The 13,699-nt window shown below is 42.3% G+C and overlaps 1 protein-coding gene across 1 annotated transcript in view; it reads right to left on the bottom strand.

Moving 5' to 3' along the window:
- The window catches only part of tubgcp5 (tubulin gamma complex component 5), a 72,301-nt gene extending 59,521 nt beyond the window's left edge, over positions 1–12,780 (bottom strand). Inside the window, exons 1-4 of the mRNA XM_084309049.1 lie at positions 12,436–12,780; positions 12,247–12,300; positions 12,011–12,119; positions 195–291 (exon numbers count right to left, since the gene is read on the bottom strand). Coding sequence (XP_084165175.1) covers positions 195–291; positions 12,011–12,119; positions 12,247–12,300; positions 12,436–12,569 — 394 coding nt within the window. The 5' untranslated portion in view covers positions 12,570–12,780. The remainder of the gene's footprint in view (positions 1–194; positions 292–12,010; positions 12,120–12,246; positions 12,301–12,435) is intronic.
- Between the last annotated feature and the right edge of the window lie 919 nt (positions 12,781–13,699).

Below are 13,699 nucleotides of genomic sequence, written 5' to 3' on the forward strand. Positions count from 1 at the left end.
GTGGACACAAGTTAAAGCAACGATGGTTCACGGACACGTAACCAACTGCCAAGGGTTTACAGTGTTATGATGGGGAATAAAGACATGTAAAGGATAAACATCTACTGCACGAATCAAGACCCTGGTGGTGAGAGGCTGTTCTAAAGGTCTGAGCTGCGTTCCCAGCCATATTACTGTACATATACTGGACTTACCAGCCTCTTTCAACCTGGGTTTCTCACTGTAGCTTGTGTTTGAGGGCGACCCCGACAGGAAGAGCAACAGGGAGAGAACGCTGTGATGTACATCGGTCTGCAAGCAAAAAGGAGCACTTAAATGGCTACAGCCAAAGTAACATGTCACACAAAAGCATCTTAGAAGGAGATAGTAAATGTTTAACTCTGGCTACACCAGAGCAGGATGACCACTGGCGTGTTGAGTGCATAGACATAGGACACGAACACTGCAATTAAAAGGTGCTGTAAGTGTTTTTTTTTTTTAATAAGTGTTAAATAGCTCTACATATTCCAACAGCCATCGTTGATATAGGGTGCTTGGTCAGTAACATGGGTCTCCCAGTCCCTCCGCTCTCCAGTAAACACAAAATACATTTTCTGGCATCCCTTCCCACTTTATCCAATCAGGAGAGAGAACCCTAGATATGTTTTACTAATTTCAAGAAATCTTGCCAAGCCGGGCGGCGTAGCGGAGATTGCGCTCGTCATCAATGCAAGAGACTCCGGTTCTCGACTCTCAGAGTCAGCATTGCCTGCGGCTTGGGCCAGTCGTCATACTATCTCAATTGGCAGAGGTAGCGGGTGGAAAGTCGATGGGTGGGGATTGGACGTTGTGGACAGCGACTCCTACAGGTCGGTTGGGTGACGCCTGTACAGCAGAGACAGGAAGTATCGGGGGCAGCGTGAGCCTCCCACATGTTACTCCTCGCCACTGAGAGTCCGCGCTGTCTGGTGAAAAGATGCGACAGGCTGCCTCCTCGTGTACCGGAGGGGACACGTGATGCAAGGCTTCTATCCTCACTACAGCCGACCAGTGGGAGGCATAGTCTAGCAACGTTCAAGACAGGGGAGGGGAGAATTGGAGGGGAGAATTGGAAATACGAAATTGGGATGGGAGAAAAATAGAAAATAAGGGGAAAAAGTGGATAAAAAATATATATATATCTTGCCAAGCCAAATTTGCTTACTAAACACGTTTCGCAATTATGCCACATCAATGTGGAACGCCCTACCCACAGCTGTAAAGGAATGTGAATCACTACCCAATTTCAAAACCACTCTCAAAGAGCACCTACGGGAGACTGCAATTCGAAACTGGCCCCTGTAAATGTCTAAACCCAACCCCCTCCAATGTAGTTTCCCCCCCCCCGCCTCCCCAACCCCCCCGCCCCCCACTCCACCCACCCAACCACCTCCTCCAATGTACAGTTTCCCACCCCACCTACCCAACCTCCTCCAATGTACAGTTTCTTCCCCCTCAAATTTACTCTCTTTCTAGACTCCTTTTGTACACATAAACAGTACTGTATATTTGTAGATCTGGTATGTCATAAATGTCTAGATGCAACAGTACTGTCTACCTGTATGTCATGTATGTAAATATGTTATGATGAATTGAAAATGGGGGACCCTGATGTAAACAAGACGAAAGTCTTTCTCTGGTCTGCATCCCCTTAACAATTGTGTATTGAGCTGTACTGTATTGTACCCATTCTGAAATCAGTTAATAACATTTATTTATTTATAAATTTTTCATCTTTTTCCTTCTTTTTTCCGTTTTTCTCCCCTCCCACAGCGTATCGCGATATATTTAGTATCGCGATATATTTAGTATCGCGATACTATCGTATCGTGACGCAAGTATCGCGATAGTATCGTATCGTGAGGTCTCTGGCGATTCCCACCCCTAGCGGAGACTATCACATGCTTCCTCCGACACATGTCCAGCCAGCGTGATTTTTTTCCGTAGCCGCAGTTTGCGAAGACGCTCTCCGATTGGCTAGCTGGCTATATTTCTAATTTTCAAACAGATCATAATGAATAAATCAACATTTTGTGTCAGTTTGAACCAAGTACTGTATGAAATAGTAAACAGTGCAATTACAGGTGATCACTGGTCATTTCAACGTTTTCAAAGTGAAATCAAGTAACTTTACCATAGCAGCTCAGTATGCAGCTCAGTATACATTTACATTTACATTTAGTCATTTTTTTTTATCCACTTTTTCTCCCATTTTCTATATTTTCTCCCATCCCAATTTCGTATCATCCAATTCAACCCTCCCCTGTCACGGACGCTGTTTCTTGCCTCCCACAAGCCGGCTGAAATGTGGACTAAGTCATACATAGCACAAGTCCCCTCCGGTACTTGAGGTAACAGCAGTCGCATCTTTTCACCTGCGCAGCTCGATCTCTCAGTGGCGAGGAGTAACGCGTGGGAGGCTCACGCTGCCCCCGACACTTCCTGATTCTACTGCGCAGGCGCACCAACCGACCTGTAGGAGTCGCTGTCCACAACGCCCGATCCCTACCCATCAGTTTCCCACCCCCTAATACGGCCAATGTGTATCCAAAGTTTTATCCAAAGCGACTTACAAGTTCTGTACGACAAGCCATCAGGAAGGGCACAACTCTATCAGCTGAGCAACAATGTTCATCAAAGTGTTGAGTGCTACAGTGTAGGTTAGTTTATTAGGACAAGTGCATGACAGTACGGTTAGTTAGGGTTAGATTTTTTTTTTTATTCAGATAATGGTTGAAGAAGTGCGTCTTTAGTCGACGGCGAAAGATTGGATGTGATTCGGCTGTCCTAACTGGGGTGGGTAGTTCATTCCACCATTGTGGGGCAAGGACTGAGAATAGGCGACTTCTTTGATGACCCTCCCGGAGCTTGGATAGGAGTAGGTCTGAGTATATTAGTAACCCGGCTTGTATTAGGAGGTCAGCTTATAATTGCTTAGCTCAAGAGCGCACCCGGCCATTAATAGAGACCCGGTTTGTAATTGAATACCGGTCACTATTAGAGGAATTACGGTATATACTCTCTGCTTCGAAGTGGTTATGCTTTGGCCCTCTTTCGAAGTGGGTTATGCTTAGAGTTTAGAATCAGGGCTGGTGGTCCATCGCCCTGCTCTAAAGATAAACTCTAAGCATAACCCACTTCGAAAGAGGGCCAAAGCATAACCACTTCGAAGCAGAGAATATATATGTACAAGGCAGAAGAGCCCTTCAGAGCTAAACCAATCAGAGAGGGTCTTCACTGTACGCGGGCTAGCCAATCAGAGAGCGTCTTCGCAAACTGCGGCTACGGAAAAAAAATCACGCGTCCAGCCCACCGCTTCTTTTCACCTGGCAGCGCGGACTCTCACTGAGAGAGTGTAACGTGTGGATGGAAGCAGGGTTCGAAATTAACGGGGGCTTGGGGCAAAATGCCCTCGGAAATGTACCAAATGCCCTCGAAAATCAGTTAAGGGGGGCAAGAAAAGCCCCAGACAGTTTACTAATTATATATATAATTATATATATGCTCTACAGTGCGAGCATTTCCCTCGTATTTGCCCCTAATAATATGTGTGTGACTGTGCGAACCGGAAAAATCATTTACTCGCAGTGTGCGAGTGAAGATTACAAACGCTCCGCTGTTAATAGTTCAGAAACTACAAGTCCCACATATTACACAAGGCAGGGTTAGAAATTTAAAAAAAAATCAAGGGCTTTTTTTGCCCCCCTTAATTGATTTTCGGGGGCTTTTTTTGTATTTCGGGGGCACTGAATTTTTATGATGAAAATTAACACTTTGGCTGCCATGGGTTAAATTCATTATCAACCGTAGGTTGCCAGCTCTATTTGTCTATAGAGAAAGTCCCCTTCTTTGCAGGGCTATAACTTTTTAAATTCTATTGCTACATTGCCATTATTAGGGCCCATTCAAAGTCCTATATGTATTGTTCATTGTGTAGCAACGTTAAACTTTTTCATTCACATATTCATAGTAAAGTATGGTCTAATGTATAAGTATGTTTTCATCTCTTTCTGCAGCTTTCTCCAGAACGTGATCTATAGCCCCAAATACATTATATTGATGATGCAATACAGTTTTATGGCAATCAGCGCGATATAAAGAATTCCAACTAGACGTACTTCTAGAAGTTACTACACGTCATCTGATGTTGACCGGATGGGCTAGGGGGCGTTTATAATTCCGTGGGCAGCGTTATACCAATCATCTAATGTGGGTCAAATGTTGATAATAGCAGTTAGTATCGAAGACGGTAACTTTACACGCTAAAACTCACCCCAGTCTCCGCGCGCCGTTGGGCGATCATCGTAGAGTAGAAATTTTACCATTATGGGATGTCGATTTACCCGGTCCATCTCCAGCTTGTATAATGGTATATACGTCCAAATCATGTTGTTTATCGAGTTATTGGCAATCGATCGCTATGTAGTGTGTCGAGATCGAGTCCCGGAACCTATAGCTAGTGCCCGGAAGTAATACGGCCGACCAGCACAATCTCCATAGCACTTCCTGTTAAGCGATTGCGCCGATCGGCCACCAGATGGCGCTCCTGAACCGCCAGAGAGCTCAGTGGGTCCTCCTGGTGGATCTCAGGCCAGCGGAGGGGAAATATGAATCCGATCCCAGATTTTTGAAATATTGATATTAAAGACGCTGTAAAGCGTCTTCGGCAACTTGAGCATGGCCGGGAATGACGTGTTCAGGCGTTTTCCGGCAGCCAAAGTGTTAACATAAGGATTATAAAACATTGTTGACACTTTTTTTTACAGTCTTCGTCCCTATGTTTGATAATGTAATGTTAATGTCTCCATATATAGGGCTCTACGCTAACCTTTTCCCCAAGGAGCACATGTGCTCCTAAATAAAATGTTAATAAATAAAATCTAAATAAAAATTTAGGAGCACACAAAGAAATTTAGGAGCAAGGTGAAAATTGTTCAAGTAACACAGAGTTTATTAACTATTTATCACATGCATATTATACTGTGCGTGTGCACACTATGAATTGAAAATGGGGGACCCTGATGTAAACAAGACGAAAGTCTTTCTCTGGTCTGCATCCCCTTGACAATTGTGTGTATTGAGCTGTACTGTATTGTACCCATTCTGCAATCTGTTAATAAAGTTTTCAATCAATCAAACGCAAAGGATATCGGTTGTCAAGCTGCTTTTGTATGTTGTAGTGTTGTTATGATACCAACATTTTGACTTTGATACAGATAGGAAAGGTAATGGAATATATTATTAGATGACAGAACATTGAAAATTCTTTATACAATATTTAATTCATTATGAAATAGAAATTCCGTTTTTGGGTGGAACGTTTGTTGCAAGGAGCTAGGGAGGCAGGGACCGCTGCGTGTTACACACAACACGGAGAAATGTCCAAGCGTCTAGCTGCTTCGGTGCGTCGTTAACGTTAACGTCGGAAGAAATTCCCCACTAAGCCCAAAATTCAGAGCAGAGCAGTATCCTAATGACTTTTATGCTTCAGTCGATAAGGTGTTTTGCGAATTCTGTCAACATACCGTGGGGACTGGACCCGCAAAAACACGTGCGAATATCACTTCAAAAAACCATGTCAGCCGGATTCCTCTTTCTCCTCGTCTCTCTTTTGCGTTGTCTGATTCTGAATGTATAACTTGCCTAAGCCGGTACCGTGACTTTGTTTTCGGGCGCTACTGTGATTGGACGTTTATGCGCCTTGTGTAATGTGGGACTATTAACAGCGGAGCTGTTTTGTAATCGTCACTCGTCTCGAGTAAATGATTTTTCCGGGTCGCGCACACACACATATTATTAGGGGCAAATACAAGGGAAATGCTCACACTGTAGATCATATATATAATTAGTAAACTGTCAGGGGCATTTTCTGCCCCCCTTAACTGATTTTCGAGGGCATTTTGTCCATTTAAGGGCATTTTGCCCCGAGCCCCCGTTAATTTCGAACCCTGACACAAGGCGCATAAACATCCAATCACAGTAGAGTTTCCTGCGGTGACGCGGCAGGTTTCATGCGAGTGAAAGGAAATGAGAACACAGTATGCGCTGGAAAAGAAAGTCACGGTACCGGCATAGGCAAGTTATATTCAAAATCAGACGACGCAAAAAATTCAGCCAGCCATGAAGCCCATTCATTTTTATTTTGAGCAAAAGAGAGACGAGGAGAAAGAGGAATCCGGCGAAGCGGCTAATGATATTAAGGCAGATAATGTTAGCGAAGTTAGCACATGCACACTGTGGGCCAGCCAGTGACTTTGGTGGTGTGTGCTATTGCACAGATGTGTGACCCGTTCCCGTTTGCACACCCACAAAGTCATACACACACACGCACATATTAAGCAATCACTGGGAACGCTCAGAGGAAAGGGGGGCTGAGAATATCTGTCTGTGTGTGTGTGTCTCACTCTCTCACTCTCCCTCTCTACATCTCTCTCTCCTGAACCTATTTCATTCAAAAGGAAGACATTGATGGACAGTAGCTAATACGTATAAATTATAGCTCAGTTGTAGCTGTAACAGAATAATTGTATTAACTATTAATTAACTATTATTCAATAGCATTTCAATTATAATGAATTAAATAATTGTATAAAGAATTTTCCATGTTCTGTCATCTAATAATATATTCCATTGCCTTTCCTATCTGTATCAAAGTCAAAATGTTGGTATTGTGACAAGACTACAACATACAAAAGCAGCTTGACAACAGATATCCTTTGTGTCTAGTAGGCATGGGCCAATTTGTGATTTTGGTGGTATGTGCTATTTGCACAGATGTTTAGCCCTTAGTGAAAATCATTACCAAAACGTCCGGAAAAACCTCACGGGAGCATTATAGACTGTCATACAAATGTACAAATGCTATAAGGTGGCAAGAAATGCACTATAAACAATACTTTATGCATCGGCAAAGATCCTTAGCTCAAAGCTATTAAGGCTAATGCTGGCTAACAAGAGGCTAGCGCAAGAAACGACACCGCAAAGTATTGTTTATAGTGCATTTCTTGCCACCTTATAGCATTTGTACATTTGTATGACCGTCTATAATGCTCCCGTTAGGTTTTTCCGGACGTTTTGGTAATGATTTTCACTATAAAATCATATTTCTAAATGACAGGAAGTTGATAAACTGGCCGGAATAGCTTTGAGCTAACGGATCTTTGCCGATGCATTCCATTCTAAACGTAACGTTAGTTGTTCAAAACATTACCCGTCTATATAATTTGTTCCTCAACGTTATATAGACGGGTCATGTTTTGTAAACTAACGTTATGTTTAGAATGGAATGAATACATGGGTCGGGAAAGATAGTTAGCTCAAAGCTAATCCGGCCTGTTTAACCACTAGCTTCTGTTAGCTAATGCTGGCTGAGCAAGGAAACTAACAGTAAACGTTTTTACATGAAATACAGCCCAAAAACCCTGCTGACAAACGTTTGCTTATTAAATACATTCTATACTATAATAATACAAACGTTTCATTGCCTCTCTGTGACGACAAAGTTGTTTAAATAAGGGGAGAAAAGTAGCTAAAACCAATGTATTTGGATGGGACAGGAAGTGCCATTGGCAACCGGAAGTCAGCCGGAAGTGGCTACTTTCAGATTGTGCAAGTGGAGAATACCGGCCAGATCCTCTTAGGGGCGCTATCACAATAATAGAGTGTTCCCTGTGGCAGAAATTGTCTTTTTTTTTTGGATCTCTAATATAGTTTTCTACTCATCTGAAGCAATAGCTATTGTCTGTTGCACGGGATACGTTTTTAATTGCGGATTTCACCATGCAATAAGGGGATTTATCATCAGCCAATGGACATATCGATCTACCAGATGGCGATCGATAACGGGGAAATGCTCGGGGGGATCCCACCGGCTCATGGTAAGATCTTTTTCACTTTTTCAGCCCGATCAGAGCTTGCTATGATACTCAACCAGCCGACCAGCATATGTGGCTAGTTAGACGAACACTGTTATTGGTAATCAATAATAATAAACAACGTCCCCCGCCCCCCCCCCTTTCATGCATACATGCTTTGGGACAGTCCCGATCATATGCAGAGTTATTTATGTAGCATCTGTAAAACGGAAATGCCATTGGATATAACGTTAGCAGTAGGGGTGGGAATCACCAGTTTCATCATGATACGATACGATATCGATTCTTTGGACAACGATACGATATTTGCCGATATCACAAAGTCTCTCACGATACAATACGATACGATTAGATTCCGGTGCCTGCGATCGATATGAGATGATATCATATGCCCATTTAACACAATCAGTAACATTTAGATCAACAAAAAAAAGGTAATGAAAATATCATTTGACATTTGTATTTTTGAGCTCTTCCAGACATTTAAAGGAAAATCAATCTATTGTTTTTAATACAAATAGACCTCCTGTTCACTGTAAAGTGCCACGTTTTTATATATTGAGCTTTAAACTTTAAGCTACATTTTTTGGAACTCAAAACTCACAACCTCCCTCTCCCAAACCGTTCCTACAACAATTTGTTGATGTTGCATGATCATGTATAGGCCTACATTTATTATGTATTACCTTATATTGTTTATGTTTAAATAACATTTAAACATCAAACTCCTCTGACCTCATCTGGTCTTTCCAAAGACGCGCGCACACACACACACACAGAAAGGGAGAATGCTATGCTGTAACATCTACACACACGGAGCTACTGCTGTTGTTCTTGGGCGGATATGAGACTCGCCACAGGATTTTCAAAATAAGAGTATCGATATGAATCGATCTTATTACATCGCATCGATCCGATTCGATTGTTGATAATTACATCGATGTATCGATCTGGATCGATGTATCGTCCCACCCCAGGTTAGCAGCTATTAGCCATTTATCTAACCTCCCAGAAAATATACTAGCCCAAATCCGCTATAAAGCTTATATTCACGGCGCTATAAAATGAGAACCTATTGATGCATTTTTTTTTCTTTAAGCCATTTTGAAGGGACGGTTTATGAACTCAATTGACAATGAGAATGGACAGATAGCAATACTATAAAGTATAGATTTAGCTCTACAAAAAGCCACACGTTTGTTTACATTCCCTGGTCCTCTTGCCACTAATTAGACTAAGCCCAGTGGTCGCGAAAGTGTTAAGGGGCAAAAAAAGCCATGGAATCTTTTTTTTCTATTTCTAACCGTGTGGAAGGTCACACTACCTAGATCCTTCCCTCGCTGTGCAGGCGCCCCGACCGAACTGTAGTTTGAGTTAATTTTCATAACGCAATAATTTGCTGTGTAATTAATTAATCTAATTAACGCGATAAACTGACAGCCCTAATTAATTTTTTTATCTTTTTCCTCCTTTTTTCCCCTCCCACAGCGTATCGCGACCCACCCACCGGCTTCCCACCCTCTAACACTGCCAATTGTGTTAGTATGACGGCCGGCCAAGCCGGAAGCAATGCTGACAGCTGGGTTCGATACCAGTGTCTTGCGTTGGTGACAAGCGCCTTGCCCGCCGGCGCTGCGCCACCCAGCCGCCTCTGTTAACACTTTGAGAGCCCACCACGTGATAACACGTGTTATCAGCCCGCCCCCTGAATGCCCACCACGACAATTAGCGTGTTATTTTTTTATTAGCGATCTGAATTCATATTTCATCAACGGAGTCTCCCGTTGGTAAACCAGCCCCATCAGGAGCTCAGATGTGAAAAAACCGCACCCTATCGTCTCCCAGATGGTAATGCACACTTTTGGAATGGACTCAATGAAACTGGATGAGAAAAGAAAAATCCGGAATCCACATTTTACTTCTCAGGCAGGCATGTAACCCGAGCCGATCGGATTCATTGTGGACCATCAGAACAGCGTGGAATATGTGTTTACAGTATGTAGCGTTGGATCAATAAAAGCAATCGAATTTTGGAATGGCGATCAGGAATTGGAATGATCTTTTTGGAGAACATCTGATCTGAGGTAAGGAATCTATTTTACAAGTCTTGGGATAATCAGAGTTGTATTCGCTGAGCTCTCAGCGTTCGCCCTATGTGTGTGTGTGTGGGCGATGGCTTTGAGGAAATCAGAGAATAGATTTTTCAGATCGCCTATATAGCGTGCATACGTACACATATACTATCGATAATCTAGCGTTTATTTGAAAACGATTCATAAATAGGCCGAAAAATTACAACGTTTTGGTGTATTCTAGAATATTCCAGTACATGGCGTTTATTATGGAATCTTTTTATTTTCCTTGAAAACGAGGGCTTTTCAAAATACTATAAAACGGAAATGAACTGATAAAAAAACAATCCGCTTCGACAATGTTGACTGGAAAATGAGTCATTGATAAGCAGTGTTGGGCAAGTTACTTTTAAAAAGTAACTAGTTACAGTTACTTCTTCCAAAAAGTAACTAAATTACTTACTCAGTTACAAATTATAAAAGTAACTAGTTACTTCAGAAAGTAACTATTGCGTTACTTTCAATATATATATATTTTTTACATAAACAACATACACAAATCTAAACTATTTTAATGTTGCTGTGGGACAAAGTGAGACTAGCCTCCAATCAAATGCCATGTATGTCTATATTATAATTACTATGTTTATATATTAGTGGATCATACAAATACAATAGATGTTTTGGAACTTTTGATATGTATTGCCCCTCAACAGGCCACAACTGGGCAACATTAAATTATGCTTGTTAAGCACTATACCAAAAATAAATAACAAATATATACTGATTGATTGAACATTTTAATTAACAGATTGCAGAATGGGTCAATACACACAATTGTTAAGAGGATGCAGATCAGAGAAAGACGTTTGTCTTGTTTACATCAGGGTCCCCCATTTTCAATTCATGACATACACAACATACAGATATAAGAATCTAATCGAATCATTCTAAACCAATCTAATCATGACATTTAAGACATGCATGACATACAGATATATATCTCTGCGCACCAGACTGTGCTATTAAACCAGGAAGTGCAGCACTATGTTGAGCCCATAGATATATACTGTATGGTTGAGCCTGTCAGCAGTAGAGCCACTACTGCCCTGCGCTGCAACACAAGAGTGAACAGTGAAGAGTCTCACGCTGACTGCTCGCTTATTATGTTGTTCCGTTGGATTCGTTTTAGATTATTTGGGCTCAAACCGTACACTACACAGACCCGCGGTCTCCCCTGACTGAATCGCTTGTGTTGTGGCTCGAGTGGCTCAGACTCTGGATGCGTTAGACCCGCCCACCTCTACCTTTGATTGGCTTACCATGACATTTTACTCAGCCTCAGCCAATCGTCACTCGTCAGCATGTATCCGCTTGACTCGTGCACTGCCCACTAAACAAGGAAGAACATAATATTGCCTCTCAGCGCAGATATCTGTCTGATGAAAGAAACAGGTTCATTCATAGTAACGCGCCGGATTTATTTGCAGTAACGGTAACAGCGTTATTGAGATTGGAAGAGTAATCCGATTACTCGTTACTGAAAAAACGAATGCCGTTAGTAACGTTGTTACTTATAGCGCCGTTATTCCCATCACTGTTGATAAGCGACGGGCAGATTAGACACATAGCCATAATTTAAAACATAGATTAGGCGTTATTAACGCTAACATTGAAGTGGATGATGGGCATTCAAGCACTAAATCGTGCGCCCCCTGCTGGCACTGAAAGTGTTAATAACATTTTCAATCAATCAATCAAACTGCACTGGTAGATTATTTTACTTGTTTCAAGGAAACATTTGCTTAAAACTAGTTTTTATTTCTTATTTTGTTAGACCATTCTTGCAGTGCAGAGTTCTCTCTCCTGATTATTGCTTATTGGATAACGTATTTTCTGTTTACTGTAAACTGACCAAACACTATATCAGTGATGGCTGTCAGAGTGTAGAGCTATTATTTTAATATGTAGACTAAGACCACCCATTTTAACAAACAAAAAAATACCACATTTAATACGCTAGTTTTCTATCCCTGTGTGCCATACCTTAATTCCTTCTGTATTTTGTAATGGCGAGTTCAGGAATTCTTCAGTCAGTCTCATCCAACTCCCTGCTTTACTTAGGTCTGAGTGGACCATGAGTTTTTCGTATATCCTAGGAGACAGAGAGTAAAGTACAGCGTGATCGTGTCATGATGTAGTGTATAGCATGTAGGTACTAGGTAGCCCCTTTCGTGTCCGAAAGGGGCTATACATGTAGGATGAACCATCTCGCTGCTTACCCGCTTATACTGCGTTGAACCTTATGGCTGTCTACATCGAGGAATCGATGGAATCTGTGAGAAGTGGTAACATAGTCACTGGCCAGACAGACTCAACAGAGTATAAACAACAATGTCAACACCGCCAACAGGCAAAGGTCTAGCTACTGCTAGCACTCCGTCCCGTCATTAACGCGTTATTAACGTTACCTGAAATTCGACGAAGTAAATTTCAGTGCCATTTGGAAATTCTGATCCTCCTCATCTTCAATCCCACTGAGGCATTTGACTAGGTTCCTTGTCTCTTTATCAGTTTCCTTTTCGAATTTGGTCCAGTGTGCCATGGTGCCAACTACTGATGCCCCTGTTAGCTTAGCGTTAGCTAAGCTATGCTAGAAGCTAGCAGCCAAAAATCAATTGCTAACGTTAGCGTACACTATATCTGACAGTCTTACTAAACGGATGATTTGTGAACAGATTTTGTATAGCTAATAGGACGGACAAGATAATACTCCATTATATGAAATTGTAGCATCCACTGCATTCGCAGGGCTCTTTCATTCATCTCTGATACATGACCACCAGTGTCAAGCCATCTAAAATAATGAATTCTACTTCCGGTCCGAGATTGAATGAAATGTCAGAATAAGAGTTCGCATTGCAATTCCATTGTAAAAGATTTTATGCATACAATGTTGATGAAGAAGTTAAAAGACAGAGTATAGTAATAGGTAAATATGTGAAATAATAAGTGTATATGATATATAAATTATATTATATACTGTTGTTGTGTGAGGATGACTGTTAAGCAGCTACACCTGGGTCAAGCTAATCAAACCTGAGAGCAAGTGTGGCTACGCAGCTTCTGTCATGACAAATTTCCATCTGCTTTGGCTCTTGCCACATTTTTAATAAACTGGTCTGCTGCTGTTTATACACCATCGCCGCGCGGGCTCCTCGCCGCGCGGGCTCCTCGCCGCGCGGGCTCCTCGCCGCGCGCCTCTCAGCGAGGAGTGCTCAGGACAACTCACTTACCGTCCGGCCGTCTGGACGGGGCTTCCACAGCACATTCCATGATAAAAAAAAATATCTATTTAGTTAGATAGAGAAGATTATCTCTCAGACTCCTGACTGTCCCAAATTACCCCCATCTCCAGCTTCTTCGGCGCCGGCACCGTCACCGATCGTTGTAATATTAATAATAGTCCCCACGGCCACCGGAGCAGCACCAGCCGCAGGTGTAATTGCGCCTGTAGATGATCCGATTCCCGCCTCCTGCTGCTCTGTCAGCTTCACTCTCTTTGTGAAACCAAAATTGGTTAGGCTTACTTGTTTTCGTTTAGACATTTTACTGGCTGTCAAAACGATCACTGTCTGTGTCAACAAGTAACAGCCACAGCACAGGTTACATACGGGTCAAGTTTGATGTGTGCCGACAGTGCCGTGCAGGCTGTAGCGCCGCCGCGCACCGAAT

The sequence above is a fragment of the Notolepis coatsorum genome (genome assembly GCF_963971535.1).
Source record: "Notolepis coatsorum genome assembly, chromosome: 2".
Classification (NCBI taxonomy): Eukaryota; Metazoa; Chordata; class Actinopteri; order Aulopiformes; family Paralepididae; genus Notolepis; species Notolepis coatsorum.